This window comes from Phlebotomus argentipes, unplaced genomic scaffold (assembly GCF_947086385.1).
Source record: "Phlebotomus argentipes unplaced genomic scaffold, Phlebotomus argentipes genome assembly contig_15, whole genome shotgun sequence".
Lineage (NCBI taxonomy): Eukaryota > Metazoa > Arthropoda > Insecta > Diptera > Psychodidae > Phlebotomus > Phlebotomus argentipes.
Genome location: NW_026776181.1, coordinates 7,513,512 through 7,538,948, shown reverse-complemented (window position 1 = coordinate 7,538,948; position 25,437 = coordinate 7,513,512). Strand labels below are relative to the sequence as shown.

At 40.4% G+C, this 25,437-nt stretch overlaps 3 protein-coding genes across 6 annotated transcripts; 2 read left to right on the top strand and 1 right to left on the bottom strand.

Annotated features, from left to right (window-relative positions):
• The first annotated feature begins 59 nt into the window (after nucleotides 1-59).
• On the top strand, nucleotides 60-2,446 carry LOC132262144 (glucosamine-6-phosphate isomerase). Of its 4 annotated transcripts, XM_059761295.1 has the most exons (5): nucleotides 116-160; nucleotides 325-354; nucleotides 819-1,589; nucleotides 2,121-2,199; nucleotides 2,333-2,441. In XM_059761295.1, exons 3-4 carry the CDS (start codon nucleotides 822-824, stop codon nucleotides 2,184-2,186), a joined length of 834 nt encoding a protein of 277 aa, XP_059617278.1. In that variant the 5' UTR covers nucleotides 116-160; nucleotides 325-354; nucleotides 819-821; the 3' UTR covers nucleotides 2,187-2,199; nucleotides 2,333-2,441. The 4 variants fall into 4 exon arrangements, with proteins under 4 accessions (XP_059617277.1, XP_059617278.1, XP_059617276.1 ...); XM_059761294.1 differs by lacking the exon at nucleotides 325-354 and having other exon boundaries at nucleotides 60-160; XM_059761293.1 differs by lacking the exon at nucleotides 116-160 and having other exon boundaries at nucleotides 263-354.
• Nucleotides 2,433-23,153, bottom strand: LOC132262402 (regulator of G-protein signaling 7-binding protein-like). Its single transcript, XM_059761675.1, has 5 exons — nucleotides 23,040-23,153; nucleotides 9,810-9,976; nucleotides 4,810-4,946; nucleotides 4,127-4,303; nucleotides 2,433-4,061 (listed from the first exon to the last, which is right to left on the bottom strand). The coding sequence occupies exons 1-5, from the start codon at nucleotides 23,151-23,153 to the stop codon at nucleotides 3,940-3,942; spliced, it is 717 nt and encodes a 238-aa protein (XP_059617658.1). The 3' UTR covers nucleotides 2,433-3,939.
• LOC132261767 (toll-like receptor Tollo) lies at nucleotides 17,290-19,587 on the top strand. The gene is made up of 2 exons (XM_059760730.1): nucleotides 17,290-17,358; nucleotides 17,529-19,587. The coding sequence occupies exons 1-2, from the start codon at nucleotides 17,345-17,347 to the stop codon at nucleotides 19,534-19,536; spliced, it is 2,022 nt and encodes a 673-aa protein (XP_059616713.1). The 5' UTR covers nucleotides 17,290-17,344; the 3' UTR covers nucleotides 19,537-19,587.
• Nucleotides 23,154-25,437: the final 2,284 nt, after the last annotated feature.

Sequence of the window (25,437 nt, the reverse complement as noted above, 5' to 3'; positions counted from 1 at the left end):
GGACGTCAAATGCACACACATAACCCTATTCAGCAGCCAACAGTGCTGATAAGAGTTATCAATAATTGGGTTTAATTTGCTGCTTTTTACGCTACAGAAGAGTCGAGGAGGCGTCAGAGATCAGTGAAACGTCTTCCAGACAGTGCACTCAATAGTTTCCGTGAGTAGAGTCAGTTTTATTGACGATTACAAAAGTAGGGCACAATAGAAAGGCAAAAACAACCGGATTTTCTTAATTTTTACACATTTTTCGCTAAATTTCATGTTGTATTTAAGTTTTAAACAAGTACTTAACTGTATCGGCAGAAATTCTGCTATTTCCAGGCGAGGTTTTGTCCTCCAGTCATAGAAAAGGTATTGTTTACATTCATTGTCTACACTTGTTGACGAAAGTATATAAGCGAGAAAAAAGCTCCGGAAAGGGTTTCTCACCAAAGAGGGAACCGCATTTGTTCTGTACATATTTTTTTTGTATATTTTACAAAATATATAATAAAGTCATGTCTGTAAAAAGAAACTGGTGAAAAGTGATCTCAAGCATTTGTACTCGAAAACAAAGAGACCTTGAGGTGAATTTGGAGGTCAATGGCCTTTTGGTCATCCACAGAATTTCTGCAAGTGTGAAAGCAAAGTGAGAAATTGATGAGCCAGCCAGACGCTCAAAATCGCTCTCAGGAGACCAATTCTTCGGACATTGTGGCTCGTGTTGAAAAATAGTGGGTTTATCTTATCTGTGGCAAATGAACGATGACGATTGCCCTCAATTTCGTCGGATTCTCAGAGAAGATTAATGCATTTTCGCCTCCTCTGTCTTTCAGAACATGCGTCTGGTGATTTTGGACACGACGGAATGCGTGGGCGAATGGTCGGCGAGGTATGTGATGAAGAGGATCAATGATTTCCACCCGGGACCAGACAAGTACTTCGTCCTGGGCCTGCCCACGGGCAGCACGCCGCTCATAATGTATAAGAAGCTGATAGAATTCCATCAGCAAGGCAAGATTTCCTTCAAGTACGTCAAGACATTCAACATGGACGAGTATGTGGACCTGCCGAGGGAGCATCCGGAGTCCTATCACTACTACATGTTCAACAACTTCTTCAAGCACATCGATATTGACCCCAAGAATGTGCACATCCTCGATGGAAACGCCCCCGATTTGGCAAAGGAGTGCCACAAGTTCGAGGAGGAGATCACAGCTGCGGGCGGAGTGGAACTCTTCATCGGCGGCATCGGTCCTGATGGACACATCGCCTTCAATGAGCCCGGTTCTTCTCTGGTCTCGCGGACTCGCGTGAAGACACTCGCTCAGGACACTCTGGAGGCCAATGCGCGCTTCTTTGGCCACGACATAAACAAAGTGCCCAAACAGGCGCTGACGGTTGGCGTGGCGACTGTGATGGATGCCAAGGAGGTGATGATTCTCGTCACGGGAGCTCACAAGGCCTTCGCTCTCTACAAGGCGATCGAGGAGGGAGTGAATCATATGTGGACTGTGAGCGCCTTCCAACAGCATCCCAATACTCTCATGCTCTGCGATGAGGACGCAACTCTGGAGTTGCGCGTGAAGACGGTCAAGTACTTTAAGGTAAGTTACTTTTCAGTAGTTTTTCACGGTGATGGAATCATTCTGAAGCGTAGCCAAGAGTTTTCGATGGCAATTATGACCAGTTTTAGGTTTTGGGCCACAAAAGAATGAGCTGAGTTGCATGAAACTTCTATAAATCCTAAACCTTTCACAGATTTCCTCTCTCAGTCCGTGGGGAATATTTTATCCACATCTATAGTATTTCTTCTTTCTACATCTCTTCTGGATTTCCATTGTGTATAAATTAAGAACGGAAAAATAATTGCTGTAAAGTCGGGAGAAAATATCATATAACATAAGACAGTTTTTAGCCTCCGGCTATGCTTTATCGTTCTGTAGTTCCTCTCAAAGATTTATGGTCGTTTATTAAGCAAATTAACACCTTATCTTCATATGTACAAACACAAACTCTGTCGCTAATCTTCCTTAAAATCTGCCTGGTAAATTCATGGTGAAAGTGACGGTGACGGATTCATGAATTGATTAATGCGAAAGAGATCTAAATTCGATGTTCGTGATGTTCTCCATTAGGCATTGAGTGATCTTCATAACAAACTTATCGCCAATGAGGGCAGGAATCGCCGTGGACAATCTTAGAGGATTTTGTGTGGTAATATTTCAATATTTTACCGCCTCGAGGGCGATTTTTGAGCTAAAAATCATCAAAATTGTTCAGTGTCTCATACAAAAATTTGTTCTTCTCTTTAATTTTGAATGTCTTTTGAAGATAATTTCCTTTTTAGGGCCTCTATAACGTGCACAAGAAGTTGATTGAAGACTCATAGTGAAGATGGAGCAGAAGTGCGCTGAATGGACAATTAGGTATAAATATTACTCAAGGTGTTAGATAATATTTTGTTGGTTTATTTTCGCAATTCCACAGAAAATATGGTATTTTTAAATATACTTTAATATAATCTCTTTATCTTCTTATGATACTAATCAAAAAATATATTTTTCAAACATCAAAAAGATATCTTTAACATTGAGATAAATTGCGTTTTTTTTCACTCCTCTATATTAATAACTATTTAATGGGCATATTGTGTTTTTTTTTCATTAGGTTTTCTTTATAAATAAGTGGATTGTGAATAGAGAAAGAGAAATGTGGAAATTCTGTTTCTTTTTTCTTCTTACTATTATTCTGTTCTTTTTTTTTGATTGTATGTTTGCACTTTTGCCATTTTCTCAAGATTGTGTCACTTTTCCACCGGATTTCTATAACTTTTTCAATTCATACAAAAGAAAACATATTGTAATAAAAAATATTATTACTTGGTCCACAAAAGTATTCACCTTCTGTCGTCATTATCTTTTTGGATTTTATCATCATTTTTTGATTCCACTTTATTCCGATAAATTCACTGTTCTCTATGGAATTTTCTTTAACTATTGGTTTCTCTTTTATAATAAAGATATTTACCTACGGAATTACATATCGTCGCTTTTCCATCTAAATATCATTACACTACAATTTTCCTAGTGGTTATTCTTTCACTATTCATAGTTAAGATAGAAGTGTTGGTGATAAGCAAAAGTTGAGAAAATACGCATTTTCTAACCAAAAAATGCACGAACACACTTTGCAGAAAGTCGATATATTCTGATGACTAGGAAAGAGTGTAAAACGACATTTATAAATGCACATAAAACATGGCATGGCGAAATTATTTAAAATATTCATTGCTATTTTCCTATGGGGTTGAATTTCTATAATAAAACGCATCGTCGAGCACTAAAATATTGAAATAGTGCATGGTTCGTTGAGAATTGCCAATGAATTTGCTTTTATGGCCAGCATAACAAGATTGGAAGTTTCTCCTATTTATAATTGACGATCACACTCTCTCTATCGGGTAAAAATGGATTGTTTCCTCTAACAACTGTGCAATTGACAATTTCACTTTATCCTTTCTGGTTTTCAACTAACACACGTGCGACTTTGGAGATCAAGACTCTGGATATTGGAGATTATTTTGATGTGTTTAAGAGACTTTGTAGACAACGCCGATGAGGCGCAATCCATTTTTTTTTGAGAATTCTATCCAGAATCGATCCCTCAATCAACTGATAAATTGTCGATAAAAGTTTATAACTACAACTGACCTACCTCAATTTTTTTTCTATATATGTGCATCATAAAATTGTAGTAATTCTTAGTTTGTTACGCCTCACACTTCTCTTTACTTTGCCTATGAAACACAGTGATTTACGCCTTGGTTCAAAAAATGGGGTGGAGGAAAATATTGCTTCTCAATTGAAATTGTTACTCATCGCCTTAATTGAATTGTTGGGCATTACATGTTCACTCTCACTCCTTTCTCTATCATGCCACCCAATTGGGTTACTCTCAGAGATAGTTCGGTCGGGAGACGCAACACAAGAGACCCATATTTTTGTACAGTGAATTGCGTCGCCTCTTTGCCGGCCAGGGTCCATTTGTATCCTCGCCCGTGAGTGCAGCGCTCCGCTCTGAAAAGACACAATGGGCAACTTAGAGAAGTTTACCAAAGACTTTTGGCAGCTATTCATTCTACCAAGATAGATCTCCTGCTGTGGCATGAACTCCTGCATCTCAGCCAGGAGGTGGGCGATTTCTTGTGAGTCCTTGTTAATGCTGCACAACTCCTCTTGATTGAAGTCCGGTGTTATTTGTTTGCACAGAAGGATCTGACTTATTACATTGCCGAGATTCGACGGACCAGCACGGTTTTCTGCAAAACACATTCAAAATGCGTTGGTTAAAGTCACTGCACATAGTTTCTATTTGCTTTAATATTGACTCTTTTGCTGCCATCAAATTGTATGTAGGTGCACAAAATGTCAATAAAACAATAGTTGTGCTTTCACAATCATTGCGTTCAATAACTGATGGTGCGTAGCATAAAACTACTCAACGTTAACTATGCGTTAGAACAAGGCTATGGAAATGGTTGATATAATGAGAAGTGTGACGGAGTTTGAAAAAAATGTATGAATGAGTAATTAAAAACCTGTTAAAAAGCCCTACAACTCCCGGTGCTTTTTGAACAGTTCAGTGCCTTCATAGTGTAAAAACATAAATCAAATTGCAAAATTTTCACTACCAATTTTTTTGATGTTTTATTTTACTCAGTGCACACACAAAATGTGACAACATGCAATTTTACAGTTCTTTGCACACAAAAATGCTTGGGAATGCAAATAAAATGTTCCCAATTTGCATGTATGTTCGACTCACCATAGTATCCGGACATGTCCATGGGTATCACTTGCACTAGGCGGTAGCTTTTGATGAGTTCTCGCAGGAAAAGTTGCGAAAGATAGAAGAGGAGCACTAAATGTGGATTATCAGCAACGATTCCTTCGGCTACAGCTCTGCAAGGAGGAGAAGCCATCACTAATAACTTTCCATTTGAAAGTCTCAAAGTCGGGGCGCACCATTAATTTAATGAGACGGGCTGCGGGGTGGACGAAAGGCACGCTAAATCCCTATTCTTTCTTTGAACAGATCCAAGTGGCGCCTTTGTAATGCTGTTTCATTCTTTTTTCGGGGGGCCAAATGACTCTCGCTCTTGTGGTGGATTGAAAAAAAAAACAGCACGAAAGACTTGCAATTTGCTGAAAATCCCCCGCTATTATGTGAGGATTTGGCCAATTCCAAATTGGGCGGTTTAATCAAAAGAAATTATATGCCACTTTGTGGATACATTCAGTCAAGTAGTCAAATTAGTCATTACAGGGGCGAATTAATATCACTCTCGCATTCGTGTTGTTTCAACAAACTCTTTGAGATGTGTATTAGTAGCGAAGGATAATATTGACTCAAGCCTTCTCACATGGTTCTGCGTGAAAGGAATTCATTACACGCTCCCCATCTGAATATTCGATTAATTTTAATGAAGTGCCTAATCAATTCCACATGATAAATTGAATTTAAACACTAGCTCAATTTTTTCTCATTCTCTCCCAGACGGGGAGCAAGATTAATTTCTCTTTGGTGATGCCCATCGATAAAAAGTGGCTGGGATTTGTGGGGTGTGAGACCTTCATTTCCCTGTCAGCGGAAGCAATAGGAAATTAGGCACAATTTTCGGGGTGTTTTTGTATACAAATTTTGCGTCCATTTCCCTAAGAGATTCCCCAAACCTGAGAGGTGTAATTTGATAGGGGAGGAAATTATAGGGGCAATTATCACTAACGAAAACTCGTTACACTGATTTTTCCACCATCTGTAGCTTTGGAACTTGATGAGAAATCACTCATACAATTTCTTAATGAATTCCTTACACTCCGGAATGAACATTAATCCCAAAGTGGAGTGAGACTAAAACGCCAGGAGAGTTAATAATTCCGTGGGCTGAAGACTCCAAATGAATTATCGATTTTGTCAATGTGATGAAGATTGCTGGGAAAGTTCTCAGAATGATACGCTTTATTGTGCGGCAATTTATACTTTTATTGTTTCGATATTCGGCTTAAGAGACTTCAGCAAATTTTATACATTTCTCTAATGTTAAATCATTTTCGCAATTATTGAGCAAAAACTTTTGGAATTATCATAATTAAATGCATTGTGTGGATTTTACTTATGGACGTGACATTTGTGGATAATTAATTTCTCGTATTTCGCGGAAACGTGCAATTGACATTTCGACAAGCGCCAATTCTCAGTATTTTCGACCAGGACACAGAATCATGTGCAGTGATTTGTCAACCACATCGAAGCGCATGCAATTGAGAAGGTAACCTGTATTTCAAGCAATGCTGAATTCCAACGAACACAGGCACGTTCAGAAGCTTATCGAGTGATTCAAAAGACTTGAGGAAGCAACTTTGCCATATCCAGAAGATAAAGCTACACTGACAAAAAAGAGAATTTTGGAGAGATGGTAATTCCACCGCAATAACACGCTGAAGACATGCCTGAACTGCAGAACATGGTTGAAATATAGATCGCAAGCCTTTCACTGAAGTACAACAGATTCAGCAACAGAATAAATTTTTACGTGTTTTCACGAAAATTGGGTCAAAAGCTCCCTCCTGTGGGCCATAGATTGTGGCTCGTTAAGATCTTAAACTCAAATCTTTTATTTCTGCGTTCGGAGTTTTGAACATCTTGGATATGAAGTCGATCTTGATAATCGTAAAGTTTCGTTACTATATTGTCAAAGACATTTTCCAGTTCAGAATTGGAGATCGAATGTTGGAGAATTTATTGAAATACTTCATATTTCCTTTTTACCATCTCTGAAGTTTATTGTATAAAATACGCCACATCCTGTATCCTCACTGCTTCTCTCGAGTCCCTTTGCCTCAATTCAATGGCCCAGAACTATCAAAATAGCCAAATTGTCCAAGTTTTATGGATTTAAATGGTCACCCCATTTACTTCCTTCAATACCCAATTCCCTTCACAACATTGGAAATCAATAATTCAGGACACGAAGTGCACGGAAAAATACTGTCGCAATGAGGAGTTTATTTTACGGTCAATTTCAGACCGGCAAATCTGAATGAGAATGGCAAATATTGCCTTTAAAAAGAGTTGGGTTTGCGCCATATCGTTTGATTTTTAATTCAAATCGACATGAATTTCAAATGATGCTTAACACTTGGCTGCGGAATAAATGCAAAATACACTCCGCCGTGAAAAGTGTGTGTGTGTGTCTTTAGCATTGGGGTTGAGACGCTGTGGGGGAGTCGTAAAAAAATCAAGTATGTGTTTTGGCTTCCAAATGAACATACCACAAGAGATAGAGGAAGTGAAAGCTCTCCATGCAAAATTGATTTCTCTGCCTTCTTACGTGCGATGCTTTTGCCTCTCTGGAGGAAACAACCGTACGCATGGTGGCAAAAGAAGAGCTCAAGGATTCCCTGCCAACATTATTCCCTGTGATGGATTTAGTGCGTGAAAGTACGGCTAAGGGAGAGAATGTGAGATACGCTGATTTATTTTCTATACCGCCAAGATTAAATTTTGGGATAAAAGTGCCATGAAAGGGGAATGATGATCATTTTTTAGCAGGAAAAATCAACCTGAATTATAGATGAGAACCATGACATTCTCATAAGCCTTCAAACCTCCACATTTTTTGCGCTTTTATCCCTTCATCTATTTCATGAATTATGTGTACACTTCTCCAGTCACAAATGAAATTTACAAACCATGAGACAACTTCACCTTCCCACTGACACATTCATAAAAATTTTAATTCACTTTAATATCCTCCTGAATTATTCAATACCGCCTTACTTTTTTTCCTTTCTCGCGCACTTCTCACATCCAAATACCCAAGGATGAAATGCTCGAGTAAAGACGTGAGAGACATTTCCAGAAGCAATTGTGAAAAGAAACTTTCCACACAGTAATTTTTCTTTCATGACAATTGGTGAATTTAAACAAACACCTTAATTAAATTAGGAAGAAAGTTTACACTGCCTGAGAGATGTTTAAGTGCACGTAAACTTTAAGGAGATTAAGCATGATTGAATGCAATTTAGAAGTGCTTTTGTACCATAATGAACAGGAACGTGGGAAGTTTGAGAAGCAATGTCGGTGGACACTCGAAGGTATGGAAGAACTTCTCTATAATAATTAAATCGTTTCGAGACTAATTCATGAGATGTGAAATTTGTTGAAAGCTTTAAGTGGCAGAGACGGCTTTAAGAAACCGTTTAACTCCTGCAAAAGTCCTTCTGAATGTTTAATTTGGGCCGATTTTCACGCAAAAGATTCGCTGTCAGAGGATGCTTTGCAACCGATCTCACGGAAATTCCCTGCTGAAAGTACACCGCAATCTCTCTCCTCCGCCTTCTGCGAAAAGCTCCGCTTTCCGTAATTCATCAGCCAAATGCGAAATACAATTGCGAGTGGTATTAAGTTATTTTCCTGCGGACTCCACTCCTTCTCTTTCCCCGTTAGCCAAAAATAAATGGTTGAGCCCCATTAAATTCAGCCCCAAAATACAGACACACATCCAATGATGATGAATGAGTGTCGTATGCAGTCGAGTGTAAATATTTGTTTTGGATGAAATTAGGTGTCAAAGACCGGCCAATGTTGGGAAAATGGGTGGAATATTAATATGATCAGGGTCTCGCCTACAATTCAGCCATATAACACATCATGGGATGTCGCATCTTTTGATACACACTGATGGTGCCGCCAAAGTGCGGAGGAGTTCATGAGAGAGATCAAACACCCCCATCCCAGCGCCTGGCACGCCAGAAAACTCTCCCGCCACGCCGCGATGAGGGTGAACCCTTGTTTTTGCCAGTAAACAAGGCGCACACCCAGTGAATGTGTGCGTAATTAAAATGTGAATGAGGAGTTGGAGGCTGAGTCTCCATGGAGCTAATTATGTGTGCGAGAAAATAATTACTCAAGAATTCCTATTATTATTATTCCACTTGACATTCCCGTCTAATATAGGCACACGTCTTCTCCGTGAGAGAGCATGATAAGGATTTCCAAAGAGTGGCACAGAAACACCGGCAAGGCATATTTTCATAACACATTTTCCACAGAACTTGGCAAATGACAGTGCCTTTCCTCTTCTTATTTATAGACATGGGAATCCTATACGTCTTGATTTGTTTTATAGCAGCAATACGTCACAAATCAGGTGTTTACAGACGCTTGGGGGCAATTTTAATTTTAAAGTCATCTCACATCTCACAAAGTGTATATTTACACCTAATCACAGTGTGTGTGTCTATAAATTAAGTCACGACTATAAATTGGCCAAATATGTTGTGTGAAAATATCTCTTTTAAAATATTGCGGAAGATGCTTGATTTCCCCGGCAAAAGGTTGAAGAGGGAATTTAAGGGTCTGCCGCACTAAATAAATATATCAATTTGTGGCGCTTTGAGGAGAGGCGTCTCAAGAGCCAATGGGGGGCGGGCAGAGAGTAAAGAGCGTAGTAAATTTGTTAATGTCAAGCCTCAAGGAGCGGGGAGGGTGGGTGAATTCGGGGGTCTATTTCATATCCTTTTTCAACATAAGCCGCACATCGCATAGTAAAAGTCAATTAGATGAGGCCACACACTATGAGAACCCCGTGTGTGTATTTGAGTTGATTTGTAGTACTTAATACCTTCATTATCTGACTTCATAAATAATGCATGAGGGAAGGTGTCCTCGGTATTTATCATGTGGATACAGTGATGTTTTCACTCCCCGCCGCTAAATTATTAACCAAATATTGCGGTGCATTCCTAAAGCGATATACTCACGTTCTAATTTGTGGCAGAATGAGGGAGGATGTGTGTCGGCAGGCTTCCACGAGGGAGAATCGGATCTTGCGGATCTTCTCACGCAGCTCTGGGCAATCCTTCGACTGACCCACGTGAATGAGCATATCACGAAAGAGCGCCACTTGACTGTTTATGTCCACGATGAGCTGCAAAGAGGGGGGGAAAGAAGAAAAATTACCCTTTTGATTACTCTGTGGTTTCTGCCTCAGACTAATTGATGTTGTCACGTCTTGACTATTTGGGACAATCCAGCCCATTTACCAGTTCACTTGCCTGGTAAATCTTCTCTACGGGTCCTCTCTACGGGTTGAGAAATTTAAACCATTTCACTGCCATTAACGGCAACGGAAAATGTCCTAATACCAAATTTATAGTGATACTTTCCAACCAAACCACGTACATCACAATAATTGGATACTCCTCGTTTGGTTGGGAGCAAATTGACCGGAAATACAGACAATTTGAATTACGAATTGGTTGGAATTTCCCGCTAAATACATTCCGCCCACAGAGCCGCGGAATTTCACAGGAAGGATTTATCAACATTTTTTCTAAATACCCCAAAATCCCCACTGGCGTGCAGTATTACTCTTTTTAATCTTCCATTTTACACCAAGTGCAAAAAAATCGCACTATATTCACTTTCCACAGTTTAGAGAGAATTTTACTTTTTGTAGCGAAAAAATCTCAGCATGCGCTCAGATTTAGTCTGTTTTGTGTCTATTTTCTCTGTGGGAAAACGGAAATAATCCACATGGGGGGAAATTTGGGGGTGATTTACGCAAAGAGCAGTTTTCCGGAGAGAAGCGAAATCCCTCACGTGATTTGCTTCACTCTGCACATTTTGTGGAAAAGATGTAAATTAATTTCTGCGGTAGTTCGTATTGCACTGTAATTCATCAGTGTAATTCTATTGCCATGTTTTCGGTTGAAAATTATTCAAGTGCAACCTTATAGCGCCAGATGGGCAATTTTCTCGTGATTTTGCTCACTTTTCGCCGAAAAGAGTTGCTAAAATTACAGTTGAAAGATTACATTCACACACAACAATCCACAATTCAAGGCACAATTATAGGAAAGTGCGTTCATTTTAATATTTTATTGGCAATGCATCATCTAAGAAAATGAATAATTCGAATGGAAATCCAAACTTTGAAAACTATTCTAAAATGGAATGCTAAATGGCTCATGAATATTATTTGCTATTCAATCATACCATTCAGAATTGCAATTTTAAAGTTTTTGCATTTCATCAGGATTTTCATTTAACACAGAAATGATTTTCAAACATCTAAAGTTTTTATTTTTTATCTTTGAGTAAGATTTCCAACTTGGTGTGGAAATAAAGACTAGAACATTTACATTAGACCCAGATTCAGTGTTACCGCTCTCGTATTTCTGAGTTTACGACTTCTTTACTCATTCAAGCTTAAATATTTCGTCTATAAATCCCCCTTTCATCCAACTCTAACCACGTTGTAGTGGCTGAAGGTAGGATTTTGTGTTGTGCGAGGTAACATGTGGGGGGTTTTCAATATTGGTACAGAGTATGTGCAAATAACAAAGCAATTCTGGGCGAGGGATCACTATAGAGGGTGAATGCAGTGGACCAAACACATGATTTCCATTATAATTTAATTACACTCTTTCTCTCCCACATAATTACATTAAATTATTTATAACGTCCATCCTATTCACACGGCGGAACACGTCTCTGGCAAATTGGATGAGTCATAAAAGGGATGAGGGAGAGTTTTTATGCCACCCAGAGACATTCATTTAATCTTTCATTGCGATCATGATGACACCCACAGTGCAGTGCATGAGAGTTTTGTTCATATTTCATCTTTCTCTAGCATGGATTCTGCCATTACATGTGTGGTTAATGCAATAAGGAAAATAAACGTGTCTTTCTTCACATTGCAATCAAGGATGTTTAGTGCTGAGTGGAAGTCATGTATCGGTGTTTATTTACCGTGTACACATTTGAGATTTTGGTCAGTACTTCATCTGGTCGCTGATGCGATGCCAACATCTTGATTCCACTTCTCTTTTGTAGCTCTCATCAGACACTCTATTCCATTGATTTATCACAATCACTCCACTGTAATTCCATTTGCTGTGCGGTTCGTGAAATTTCCACTTCTGGGGGTTTGTTTAAATTTTTGAATATTTCAGAGAGAGAGAGAGTATATCAAATAGACTTTTATTGCACGCCCATGGGTAAATTCTTTGGGGTGCCGCAGCTCGACCCAAATCCGTCGCTTCAGGTGGGCAAAATTTAAAATTACAATTACACATATCCGGAAATATTTCGCCATCTCTTATCTCAAATGGCGATGTTCAGTCTGAGAGTGGAATTGGGGCATTTTTGTATACAGGGGACGACATGGAGAGAAGGCTCGCTCGAAATGGACATGAAAGAATTGAATTATAGCGAAACTCTGTTGTATTTTAATTAACTCCCCATTTTGGTATTGTTTGTGGTGGGAATTGTGGGTGAAATGAATCATAGGGGTGAATGGAAAAAAAGGAAGAGTCCAACCACCCTTCCAATTACTCCACATTCGACGGGAAAGTGCATGGACTTTGTAATGAATGAGGTGGCTATAGTTGTGGATAATGGGAGAAATACGAGCATACCTGGGAAGGCTAAAATCCTTTTATTTTACTCTCTTCTTTCATGTATTGTGTACAGTCTTTACTTAGGATCCAATCGATAATGATGAAAATGGGCATTATTATTGCTTTCACTCTGTTTTGGGGCTAAATTGAAAAATTATATAATCTTATTAATATTATTATCGAGAGAATAGCAATATTTTTCCTCCATATCTGAAAATTGATAGGTAATTTCGCCTAAAATATCATCCCACATTCTAACAACTTATGACATGAGTAAATAAAATCTATTGTGCAGATAATTAGCCATTCTGTCAGAGGATGTTTCTCCTAATTAATATACGCTGCACACGCTGTGATTTGGTAATGTCCAATTTCCCATGCAAACCGAAGTACGAGGGTCACTCAATATGTCACGCTACTTTCAAATGCTTGTTTCCAAATTGCATGTTGTATTTTCTGAACAATAGTCTCATCGTAAATGACTTGTCGTTGAATAAACGACAGATAAAATTTGGTGATCATCACAGCCAAAGTTTGCCGCATTTCAAAGTACCCAACAAAAAGCGTCTGGCGAAACTTATTTTTGGGGTGACCCTCACACCGCGTGATATATTTCTGCGGTGGGTGGAAATGATTCTAAAATAATATGCATAGGAAATTGAAATGTTTCGTGATGGCCGGATGGAGTGTTATTGAACATTTTTATGGTCGAATATGTTGCGCTTTTGCCGCATATTTCAGGTGTTTTTTCATCCGTCACTCTTTCCGCCTCTTTCCGCAGCGTTTCTCCACACTTTTAAATGGCGATGCTGCGACCGAAAGGCTCCCCGTGGAGCGGATATGTAATTATGAAGCCATTATTGGGAGATGAAGTGCGGGAAATCTGTGGCAAAATGTTATTGATTTGTGTTGAAGGGCAGGTGACGTGCTTTCAATGGGGCGCAAGGTGTTGCGGGAAAGTCACATATTTCCCACCCACTTTCACTATGCCCAAAATGTTGATTATGAGTGTTAAATGGACTCTTGGTGGATCACGCGACATTTCCACGTGAATTTCCTCCCATTTGGATTTATCCATAAACCAACACACACACAGTGTATACGGAGTTTCAAAACATGGAACAACACTTTTGAGCACTCAATCGTCCACTGTGATGTCCACACTTCCGGTGGCCACTTGAGGAGCGCCGATCGCAGCCGCGTGGATCTGCACGAGGGCGAGTAAACACTGGGCAAAGCCGTAAATGTGCGGTTCGGATGAGGAATTGCTTCTCCTTTTGCGACATCAGCTGTAGGAAAATCGGCTAGCATATGAATTTTTCGACCCCCCCATAGATTTCTCTCGGGCAAGCGCACATATATGCCAAAATAAAACCACATTGGAGTGCTCAGGAGCTTGAGCCGCGAGTCGATGTCGCAGCACGCGAGCTTTGGACGATGGAGGCGCCGGGTGGAACCCCCAATTTGGCCCCCAAAGTCCAAACACACTCCGCCACCACTCCGCCGCCAGTGGGTTGGCGGGCGGGTGGCACAAAGGAGAGAAAATATAAAGTGATTTACAGGAGCATAAATTTCACAGAAATTTCTATATAATATTTCACTTGGGCTTTCCACATGAGCTTTTCCACGCTGTTGCACCGCTCTCTTTACGCTTTTCGGGCGGGAGGGGAAATTGTTGCACACAGGAAAGGTGATGGAGGGTTTTCACTTTTGTGAATATTATTGTAAGAAATGGGGCTTTAATTCTCAAGGCACATTTTGAATTGACTTGAGTGATTTTCCTCAAGGATTTCGAAGGCGCGTTTAGCGGTATTTTCTAAGGACTCTTCTATGAGGGTAGGCTGAAAGAGGTGGTTTCTGCTTACTAATTGACTTTTAGACAGCATTCTCAGCTTTCCAAAGAGCCCAAATTCGGGGAAATTCAATTGAAATTGAAGACATAAGTAAAGAGGTTGTTCCCATAGATTTTCGTCCCTTATTTTCGCAAAAGATTTTTATTCGTTATAAAGGTAATTTAAGCATGTCCCTTTTCTTCTGTGTGTAAACATAAATATACAATTTTTCATACAGATCTCAAATTTATACCATCTTTAGAGATCTACTGCCGAGTGGAAAAAAGTGCCGCCCTAATTTCTGACAAAGCATTTCATAGAGATGTTAAAAAAATGCTGTCAAGTCTGGAATGTTTGGTATTCAGTCTAGAAAAAAAGCATGTTTCCGAGCAAACGTAAAACATTGACAGCCGTTTTTATTGTTTTCACGAACGATTCCTTGCAAAAATCAACCTTCATGCTGTGAACACATTGTGTAGTTTACAATGGAAAGTTCCAAATAGTTGTCATCACTTTTAGTGTGTATTTTTGGCAATATGTTGAGAAATTATTAGCTTCAAAATTATCTTTACGTGCGCTAAAATATTTATGAGAAGTGCAGAAATGCAAATTTTCACGTTTCAGAAATGCAAGCGAACCAAGTAAAGCACAAAATGATATCTTGTTTTTGCACCGTGCCACTCTGGCAGGCAACATTGGATTTAGTCCAGTTTTCAGGCCATTTTAATTTTAACAAAATTCTGATAATTACAAAAACTTTGAAGGAATCCAGAAAAACACATTCTCGCTTTGCTTATCAAATTCTGTTTTTTTTTTTTAACAAAATACACTTAATATGAACTGAAACAGCAAAAAAAACCTATTTACCGAAAATTGTGACAAAATTGGGTGAAATTGCACTATCACGAACAACAAGTCTGCTGAATGTAGTAATTTCGAGAGCAAATTGGAAGTGTTTTGCAGCTATAAACTGAATGAGATTTCTCCACTGAAATTCCAGCCTTTTGACCCAAATTCACCCATTCTCTGCAGGAGTTTTTCCGCCAACCCTAAAAATTGCACCCTGCGAATTTTCCGCTCGTGCCAGACACCGTGGAAGAGGGGCTGGGGAATCTCCAGGAAAAATACCTCATCTGAGCTGACGACATTGGGGGGGATCTCGTGTTAAATTTCGTCTCGCATTTAGTTTTGATAGAGGCATGAAAAATGTGTATAAAATCCATACACGAAAATTCCGCCTTCGTTTATGACGACAAACACGTTTCATGCACTCAAGCAGGAAATATCAGTCATAAAAAATGTCGAGTGCTTATATGGAAGGCACCAGGAAGGGTGGGAGTGAGGAAATAGGAGAGGAAAATCCCTCACACGAGTGACAAAAGTTGTGCAATTTAGATATTCACAGGCACAATTTTATCTCTCAATTCACTGTGACAAATTCAAATGGATGGTGTTGAATATTGGAAATTCAAATATTTCATTACGACATCCAAATTCCTAGAGAAATTTTCATCATCTTTTCCTTCGCATTTCGGGGAAAATGCGAGAGAATTCCTCAGCCGGTGGGTGGGAAGAGTCATGTGAGAAGTATTGCTTTTATACCCTCAACTCTGGCTACGATCAATAAAAACAATAATCCAAATCGAATGGCTGCCAATGGACAACCGTAAAAATCTCACAAGTAAAGTTAGTGAAAATGTCAAGAGCTTTTGCGAGAGAAATTCCATCCAAATGGCTAGACTTTAAATCAAACTCCACCAGTGTGTTCTTTATGAGACCCACACTGTCAACGTCGTGATATACTTTATTGCTCGCCTCTGGTCGTACGCAGAAGAGCGGGAACTCGACGAGATCTGGACAATAATCTGGAATTCTCAGAAAAGTTGTGATGCAAGAGAAATAAATAAGTGGCATTGATAACAATAAATCATATTTTGCAGCTGAAACTCATTACTTGTAATACGATCGGACTTTCAATGTGAATGTACATTCGAAATCAGCGAATTCATGAAGTTATGTCTTCACTATTGTTCTCTTTGCCAATTGAAATTGATGCGCTGATGCAATAACAAGGAAAGTTCTCTGAAAGCAGGTTTTGAATATCATTTTATCCAATTTCAAACTATTCATAGAGATCAATGAGAATTCCTTTTTAATAAATAAATCGTGCAAAGTTAGAGAAGTAAAGCACCTGAACATTCTGGGGCAGAGTGCTCAAATGAATGGAATTTCGGAGTGGAAGATTGAAAAGATTGCACAAAAATAATTGCATGTAGTTTTTGTCATAGGAAATATAGATTGAACACAGTGCTGAAAAGTGTGGCGTTGTGTTAAAGCGCTTGACTTGTTAGTCTAAAAATACGGGTGCTTTAATTAAAACAGTGGGAAAGGACAACAACTTGCGACATCCCTCGTGAGAAATTACACTTGGGCAATATTTTGCGAGATAGGAGCGGATATTGAAAGTGTCACGAGAGCAAATGGACCCTAAAGAAATGGGTTATGAAGAAAAATGATAGTATGTGAGATAAGAAAGTGAATACAATTAGAGGGAAGAAGGTCCAAATTTGTCTTATCAGCAACTATCTCACACCCCCTTCGGATTGCACGGAATGCTTTATCATCTGGAGGCCAGAGATTGGATTTCATCCTCGCAATGCCGGAGTTCTTTTCATCATATCCACCCAAAAATATTTTCCCGCAGTGACGAGGAATTCTGGGTGTGGGAGGGAAAAGGGAAAAATCACGTCATGGTGGAAAATTGGCAGAAAAATGCCAAGAATCTGTATGAGGAGGAATGAAGTGAGCGAAAAAGAATATGATTTTAGTTCGGAGAAATTCTAAAGAGGAAGTTTATAGCGATAAAAGTTGGAGGTCTCTCGTCGTCCTGAGATGTTTATAAGTTGTTTTGTTATGAAGAATCACAAGCGATAAGTGATATCAAGAGAAAAAATGGGTTTCTCGCTCGCTGATTTACTAGAAATAATGTAGAATGGCCTCTCAGTTCGCAGTGAAAACCTCCAGTGACTGGAAGTGCAATTCAGTGGAAGCGAAAAGATGTCCCGGGGAATGTAATTTCACACAGACACACAGAGTGTGGGAAATCCTCAGAGAACCGATGAGAATTCAATGGATTTATTGAGGTGGAATTTAAATAAATCGCCCGCAGAATTACTCTCATCGTTTCTCTGAGTATTTCCCTTGAGGTGTGAGGGCAGGATTTGAGAGTGGTGTTTTGCAGCTTCCAGACAGTGTTGTTGGTGGCTGTTGTGGTGAACAGTGGTGAGAGTGCTCTCCAGATTGCCTCCTGCGACACTGGCTCGAGTAACTCCACCCACTGCGTCTTCAGCAACTTAATAGGCGGCAGCATCATCTTCAAGAGCCTGGCCACGGTGGAGTCGGTGGAGTTCAAGAACAGCAACTTCCCCAAAGTGCCCGTGACCTTATTCTCCACCTACGACAGTCTCTCGCGAGTGGATTTCTCCAAGTGCCAAATGAGGCAATTGAACGGCAAGACGACTTTGAGTGGTGCGAAGAAGCTCAAGTTTCTGGATATGTCGGAAAATAACCTGGACGAGCTCGCGGACGAGGTGTTTTCCGAGGCCTCAGAACTCGTGGAGGTATACCTAGCCAGAAATCAAATCTCATCAGTGTCTTTGAATGCATTTGCTGGCCTCAAGAAGTTGGAAATTCTTGATCTCTCTTTCAACGTCATTAAGATTATTCGAGGAGATATTTTCTGGGATCTGAAGCAAATTAAGATCATCTACGTGAACAACAACGCAATGTCCACGATGAAGATCAGCTTTGTCAACAACACAAACCTCATAGAGTACGATGGGAGCCATAATGACCTCAGCGACTGGTCGCTGACCTTTCCAGGAAAGTCCAAAGTGATTCTAAACCTGTCGTACTGTAAGCTCAAGAATACTTACAGCAGTGCTGCAGACAAGGGTGATTTAATCATTGATGGGAACACTGTGGATTATATAAAGATCCTCGGTCAAGTGACCAAAGTGAGTGCGAAGTACAATAAGCTGAGATACGCGGAAATTGATCCTAAACTGCCCATCGTAACGCTGGAGCTCGCTGGCAACTTCCTCACGGACATTGGAAACATCACGAAGATCAAGACAGTTGAAAAATTGGACTTGTCTGAGAATCGCCTGATGCCACTGGACTCCTCAACCTTCAATCTCATGGCTGATCTCCGAGTCCTCAATCTAAGATCCACCGGAATCTCCCTCAATGATAAGGATTTCCTGGCAAACCAGAAGAAACTCATCCATTTAGATGTGTCTCGAAATGAGCTTAGTAGTCTCAATTTGAGAAATCTCAAGACTCTCGTGAGTCTCCAAAGTCTCTTCTTGCATGAGAACAAACTCAGTGAAATCAAACATCTGGAGGATATCAAGGAAATCCTCCCAAGCTTGACTACTATTTCGCTCTCCAAAAATCGCTTTTCTTGTTCTTATCTTCAACGCATGCTGCAACTTCTTGAGAACCTCCATGTAAATGTGCTTCTAGATACGAATAATCTCGTCTCCTTGAACACCAACGTTCTCGGGATCGATTGCTTTGCAACGGATGATGTCACAGCCAATAATTCAAAGCCTCTCCAGAAGATGCTCATATTTCGGGAAACTGCCCTGGATTTGGAGAATCGCTTCAGTTTGCTGTTCAAGAACATCGACAGCAAGTTCACACAGAATTTCAACAATCTCGTGGACATCCTACAGCCCACACTCAAAGGGTCAGGAGACAACCAAGAGTTTATCAAGAGAGTCATGACGGAGTTTAATGAAGGCCAGAATGCCAGAGCTGAAGCAATTGTGGAAAAGTTAACAGGCATCGCAAAGTCCTTTTCCACATTTGAAGAATTCAGAAGCAACTTCTCATCATTGAAGCTGGATGAGAAGATGTCTTTAATTCAGAATGACGTCAACACCGCAAAGAGAGCCAATGAGGAGGCCATTAATGAACTCACAGCAAAATTAACTGCTGATCAGAATTCCTTCAACTTTGACACTTTCATTGGCAATATTTCTGACCATTTGAAATCTTCTGTTCTTCATGCGGATTCCATTAATCAGCTATCGTCGAACTTCTCCAGCTGGAAGTACTTCTTTCTGGTGTCCTTCCTCTCTGCTGTGGCTGTGAGTATCTTCTTTGGGGTGAAACTGTACAGAAATCACAGAGCATCGCTTCAATTGTCCAGAGAACACCTAACCTCGTCAGAAATGATTTAAATAAAGTGTTAACGTGAATCATTAAGCTCGCCTCGTGAGTTCATTACAAGCTAAAGAAATCTCAGCAACGCCCTTGAATGCACTTTGCAGCACGCGCGTCATTGACGGAATGGAGGTAATTTCTCTGGCAACTCTTGGCATTTTGCCGTGCAATTTAAGCCTTGCCTGGTGCGTTTTTAATTAAAAACACCCCCCATGAATTTTGCATTTCCCACCCCGCGCGCCGTCAGTCACAATGCAATGATCCTCATTTTGTATGCAATTGAAACAACGTGAAAATAGGGAAATCGTCTTGTGAATAGCAATGAAGAGTTTCCTGTGGAAAGTGGGATCAGGTCACACATGAGGGTGTGTTTCCTCATTTTTCTTCAGTGGAGTCCCACACCCCAAATTCAACCCCTTTCGCTCGCAAATGGGCATTCCATGCCAGGGGGTTTATTAGTGGCAAATAATTTACTCAAGTACACCCAGAGGCGGCGTGTGAAATGGCGAAAAAAGACTTTCCATACCCTTTTCCGAGGGGGAGGAAAAAAGCGCGTGAATTAATTCAGGGTCGTGGTGGTGAATGTATTCAGCTGTGAATAGAATTTATAAATTATTCCCAGCCAAAAGTGAGCGCAGAGAGACTCACAGAATACGAGCCACAGCGGACGAATTACCCCATCCCTTGGAAAGTGCACAGAAATGGATAGGAATTGGACTGAGCTTTGAGAGAAACTTCCACCAGCGAATTCCTCTGTGTGCCTTTTACTGTATTTTGATGAAGAAATATTCAAAGAGAAATGCGTTTAATATTCTCTCGTTGGCAATTTTGTCCAATTATCGTAACGATATTCGTGACAAAAATGCCAATGGTGCCAAAATGCTCACTTTTACCTCTCCGCCCAGCGATATTGAGTCACAAAAGAACCACCTCAATGGCGATTACAGTTCAGTGTTGATCCACTTACAATGTCAATTTCCTCCCTCGTGCGAAGGAGGGAAGTGAACCCATTTCACCTCAATGGGTAGAGCTCTTCCTGCGGCGCTCTCGAGCCCAAACTTATCGCTCACGGCATGTGAGTTCACTAATTTTAAACTAATACACATACTGGCTTTGAGAAGTTTCCCTAAGAGAACACAAGAACTCTCCCAGCAAATAACATTAAAAACTTTTCGTACTTCTCCAGGGAAATGTTCATTGATTCCCATGTTGGGTGAAGAACTTTCAAGCGAATGCATCACATTTTGAGAATTCAACCCTTTCCGCATCTTTTTCTCTTTCAGCAACATTCAGATGAATTTCCAAACAAAGCTTCTCTATTTTAATACCCACGGACAAACATTTTGTAATATTTTTCTTCTTGTTGACAAACAGCAAGTGAATTCCACAAGCTTTCAAGAGCTTAATTCCCGGGCAGAAAATTGAAAAAAGCAAAATGCATAATAATTTCCTCTTATAATCTCTCTCACAATTGGACTTGAGCCAAGATTTTGGACCACATCACCAGCAAGCACGAGGCATAAACTAATGTATTCACATTCTTGTATGAAGCATTGTTAAAACTGAAAGTGTATGCCTTCTGTTTGCGATAACAAGTCACGCAAATTTTTCCTCTCCCTTGGTCTCTTTAATAAACTCAAATGTGACATTCTGTTGTGCTTTTCCGTCACTGAAAATATTAACTTGATGAGAAGAATGAGGAAAATATATGACGGTACACCGAAAAAATGCTTTACGACTGGAACAATTTGGTGAATGTTGAGGGGATGGTGGCTTTTTTATGCTGCTGTGCCCCATTCAATACGGTTCCGGGGGGAAAATTGGGCTCTGCAGGGGAGAAAAAGTGCAATTTCTGAACATGAATGCCCCGAAGTTGTGTGCGCCGGGGGCAGTTTAATATGATGGAATATGTATGATTTATTGTTGATGGTGCCTTTGATCGACTCCTGGGTGGGTCTATTTGTCGTGGAAATATTATAGTCCCTCCTGAATGACTGTCGATCACAGAAGAGCACAAAATGAAATTATTATTCATTCCCACGAGAGGCGACCGCCATTGGGCATGAGAGAAAACCCTATAATGCAACAAATCATTTGGTCTCTGGGAGAGAAGTGAAATCGATTCGCCAGACTGCAAATGATGGCTCCTCTCCTCCTGATTCCCACGCGCCGCGGGAGGAGAGATGAAAGATGCGAAAGCATTTGTCTGTGTCTGTACATGAAAACTTTCCAAAGCCCAGCATCATCTGTAATCCAGAGCTTTTCCATTGTGAAGTCACTTCGACGAGAAAACTGATATTTTCCCTCCCGCCATCGATGGCAAAATGAGCAATTTTCCCAGGAGGATGTTCAAATAAACATTTCCCTCACTATCATTTCTTTCTGACACTGATGCAAAGATAGTGAAACAGGAGATGAAACCCAGATGAATATTTCACCTGAAGGGTGAGCTTTACTGACAAGAATTACATATTCCCAGGATGGGGATTTAACCCTTCAAGGTAGCTTTGCAATGCAAATATATAACTGGGAGATGATCACAGAATCACTTTAGAGCTAAGTAAAATTAAATTTCTTAGTCAACACTCAATTATTGATGGAAAATACTCCTATTTTATGGTCTTAAATTCGGGATTTCAACAATTTCGATGTATTCTTTCAGTGTGTCTGTCGTTCTTGATGAGCTTTCTGCAAAGTTCAAAATAATTCATCAAATTCCTCGTGTGGGAAAAGTCCTGACTCCCACCCAAGGATAACGAATGGCGGGCGCACAGAAAGTTTTCTTCAATTTCATCTGTGATTATGGCCCAGACTGTGATCCAGCCTCTGTCTGGCTGAATTCTCCGTTCTCATATTGAATTTCTCTCCTCCTCGAGGCAACTTTCAATCGAATCTGTCAAATTTCCTCCGTGGGACGAGCCTTGCGGCGGAGTAAATCGTGTTATTATTGCATTATGAGCACAATGTTTGCCATCCTGAGGATTGGGGAAAGAATGTGCGGTGACAAGAGCCTCCAAGTTCCAGGAATGATAACAATGTTTCCCTATTGAGGACAGTTCGGGTTACCCCGCCCACGCACATCCAGCATGACTACTCGTATCTGACTGTTTTATGAGAAATGAAAAGGCGTGCGCTTTTGGTATGGTGAGTAGTTGAACATTCATGAAAATCCACCTCTTCTCAATCACCGCGAAATATGGTTCTCTCAAGCGATTCAAGTGGCGCGGAAACTGTATTGTTGAATATATTTCAAAAGTTTACTCGCCTGCCTAGCAAGTTTCGCCACTCGTTTGCACTACTTTTCTGAAATTTATGAGATACATAAATTGCATGATGTTAAAGCATGTGAATTGCATTGAAGTTTCTCCAAAATAAAGTATCCTTTAACAGATTTCCTCGACGCACAATCTTGTTTGAGCTTTAATACTGTTATGGCTCTGTTTCCCTATATGGACGGGTGAAATTTCTGTGCTTTGAGCCGAATAATTATTCTTAGAGTAATGTCCAATTTCACACTCACCTTGAGTGGATCACATGAGGGAACGTAGGCGGACGTGCGACGTCCCACAATGGATCTGCAGCCGATGCTGCTGCTCCGTCTGTCGGATGTCCGTTCTGTGGGCACCGGGAGCATCTTGTGTCCAAGCAGAAGCTGCAAATTCACACCGATTCTCTAATCCCTCGGCCCGGGCGTGTGACACTCTCTAACACGCTGGCATTTTCCGCAGGAACTCAGAGTTTCCCAACGTTGGGATTAATTCCACTTGAGTTGGGGTGGAAAAGTTGCCAAAGATTTAATTCCATGTATCACTCATGTTCACATCACTTGAGATTTGATTTGCCCAAATGGTGAATGCACTCCTAATCATGCCACTCAAGCTGACGGAACGGAAACTGTGCTCATCTCTAATTCCAGCTGTAATGGGAAATTTCCTGCAAATCCTTGCATTTGATGTGCATTTTAGCAGGACGGAAAAATCACTTGACATTGCGAGATTGTAAATCACGATACTTTTTCCACACTTCCCCCATCGACCCACTTTTCCAGGCTTTTTATTTACTCTCTCTCTCTCTCCTCACCCTTTGCTTTTCAGTACTCTGTCGCTTTTCAGTGGAAATGGATGGTGCATTAAATTGAATATAACCACCAAAATGCCATCAACTGTCGACGACTGAAAGTTTACCAGCTCAAAATTCCGTGACAAGTTGAACAAAGAGAAAACTTAATTACCAACTATGCAACCAATTAAACTTTCTTTTCTGCCTCTTCGTCACGATCCCTGACTGAGTCCCGCCCTTCTGAGGCACTTCAACTGGGGATTTGGAGAAGCAATGGGATCTCTGCAGGACAACTGCATTTTCCTATCAAGTGTTGAGGAAAACTTAAGTGCAACTTTTGAAGTGCAAAATTGTCTAATCACCTTGTTCAACACATAAGGAAGCTCCAGAAGAGCAACATTTCCAATCATAGGTACTAAAACATTCACATGGAACTTATGCGTTAGCTTAATCTCAAACTTCTCAAACGAAAATTCATTAAGAAAATAGCGTACTCATATGTGTTGAATCTGTGAAAGCTCCGCCCCCTGGAAAATCCCGCCCAATTGTTTCACATCCAATCATCGAAAGCTTTCTCTGAACTTTCCCAGGTCCACAAAAGCACTTGTTGCATCGGAAAAGTTATTACACATTTATAAACCTCAATTGACACTTAATTATGTGTGTTTTTTATCTAGCGTAAAGTTAGTTGTGAACTACGACCAAGGAAACTTTGATAGTAAAATTATAGCGTTTTAGATTGGAAAGCTGAATTGTGGAAACCGACACAATGCACCTAATCTACAAAATCTGCACCCACGAATGCACTTACGATGCCGCAAATTAGGAATTTCTCGTGCTCTCACGTGAGACACTCTCGAAGAGTCTGACTTTCTCAGCATCTCTGTTATTACCAGACAAATCTGATTATCACACAATCCGATCGAAAGTTTCACAAAGTTGAGCGAACGTGGGATATATCAAACTTTTGCAATTGGCACACTCTTGCAAACGAGAATAAGAGATATTTTCAGTCTGTCTCTGCGTTTGACTTCTTCTATTTCGTCCCTTTTCGATAATTCCTTTTTTTTCTGCCGCTCGCAAAAGAATCAAATTCCCTGAGATGGAAAATCTAAAGGAGGGCGGCGTGGGTGGAGGGCCCATTTATTGATTTTTTGGGCGACACGTGGAAAAAATCTTGCTAATGATGGGTAAGAAAGCACTGAAAGATCCTTAGGGGCTGAAATTTAAAACTAGACGAGCAGAGGAAATTTTCACTGAGTCACTGTCTGCGGGGCGGAGGGGCGTGGGCACTGTTGGGGGGCCGATGCGGGGAAAACAGTGACACCATGCAAGAAAAATTACAGAGAGTTGATAAAGTAGCATCTGCCACAGGCACGTCTTTTTGCTGTTATCCTTTTTATATTTGGTCGGGGATGTGCGGCTGTAAAAAATTCTGCTGGATCAACGTGGATGCCTTCCTGATACAACTACACTCCCCTGTATATATAAATTGAAACGTCTATTCTGTCTCACCAGCACCATAATTCGTGATATATGACACACAGGCAAAACGTCTCGAGTGAGAGCGCATTAAAGTGATCAATTCAATATTGGGCTCTTCTTCTCATATCTGCGTCTCGTGGTCGCTTTTAAATCATCTCTCCCCCATTGAGGGAAACACATGAATGGCACAAGTGACTCTTTGCGGCGGATTGAGACGTGTAACATGGAGAAACATCGATATTACTCAAACAATAATTTCTTTGTATATACTTGATCATGCAAAAAACCCACCCAAATGTAATTTATCACCACTAAAAAGGCACACAACATATTCAATGTTGAATGCGGGGCGTGTGGAGACCGGCAAGAGGAAG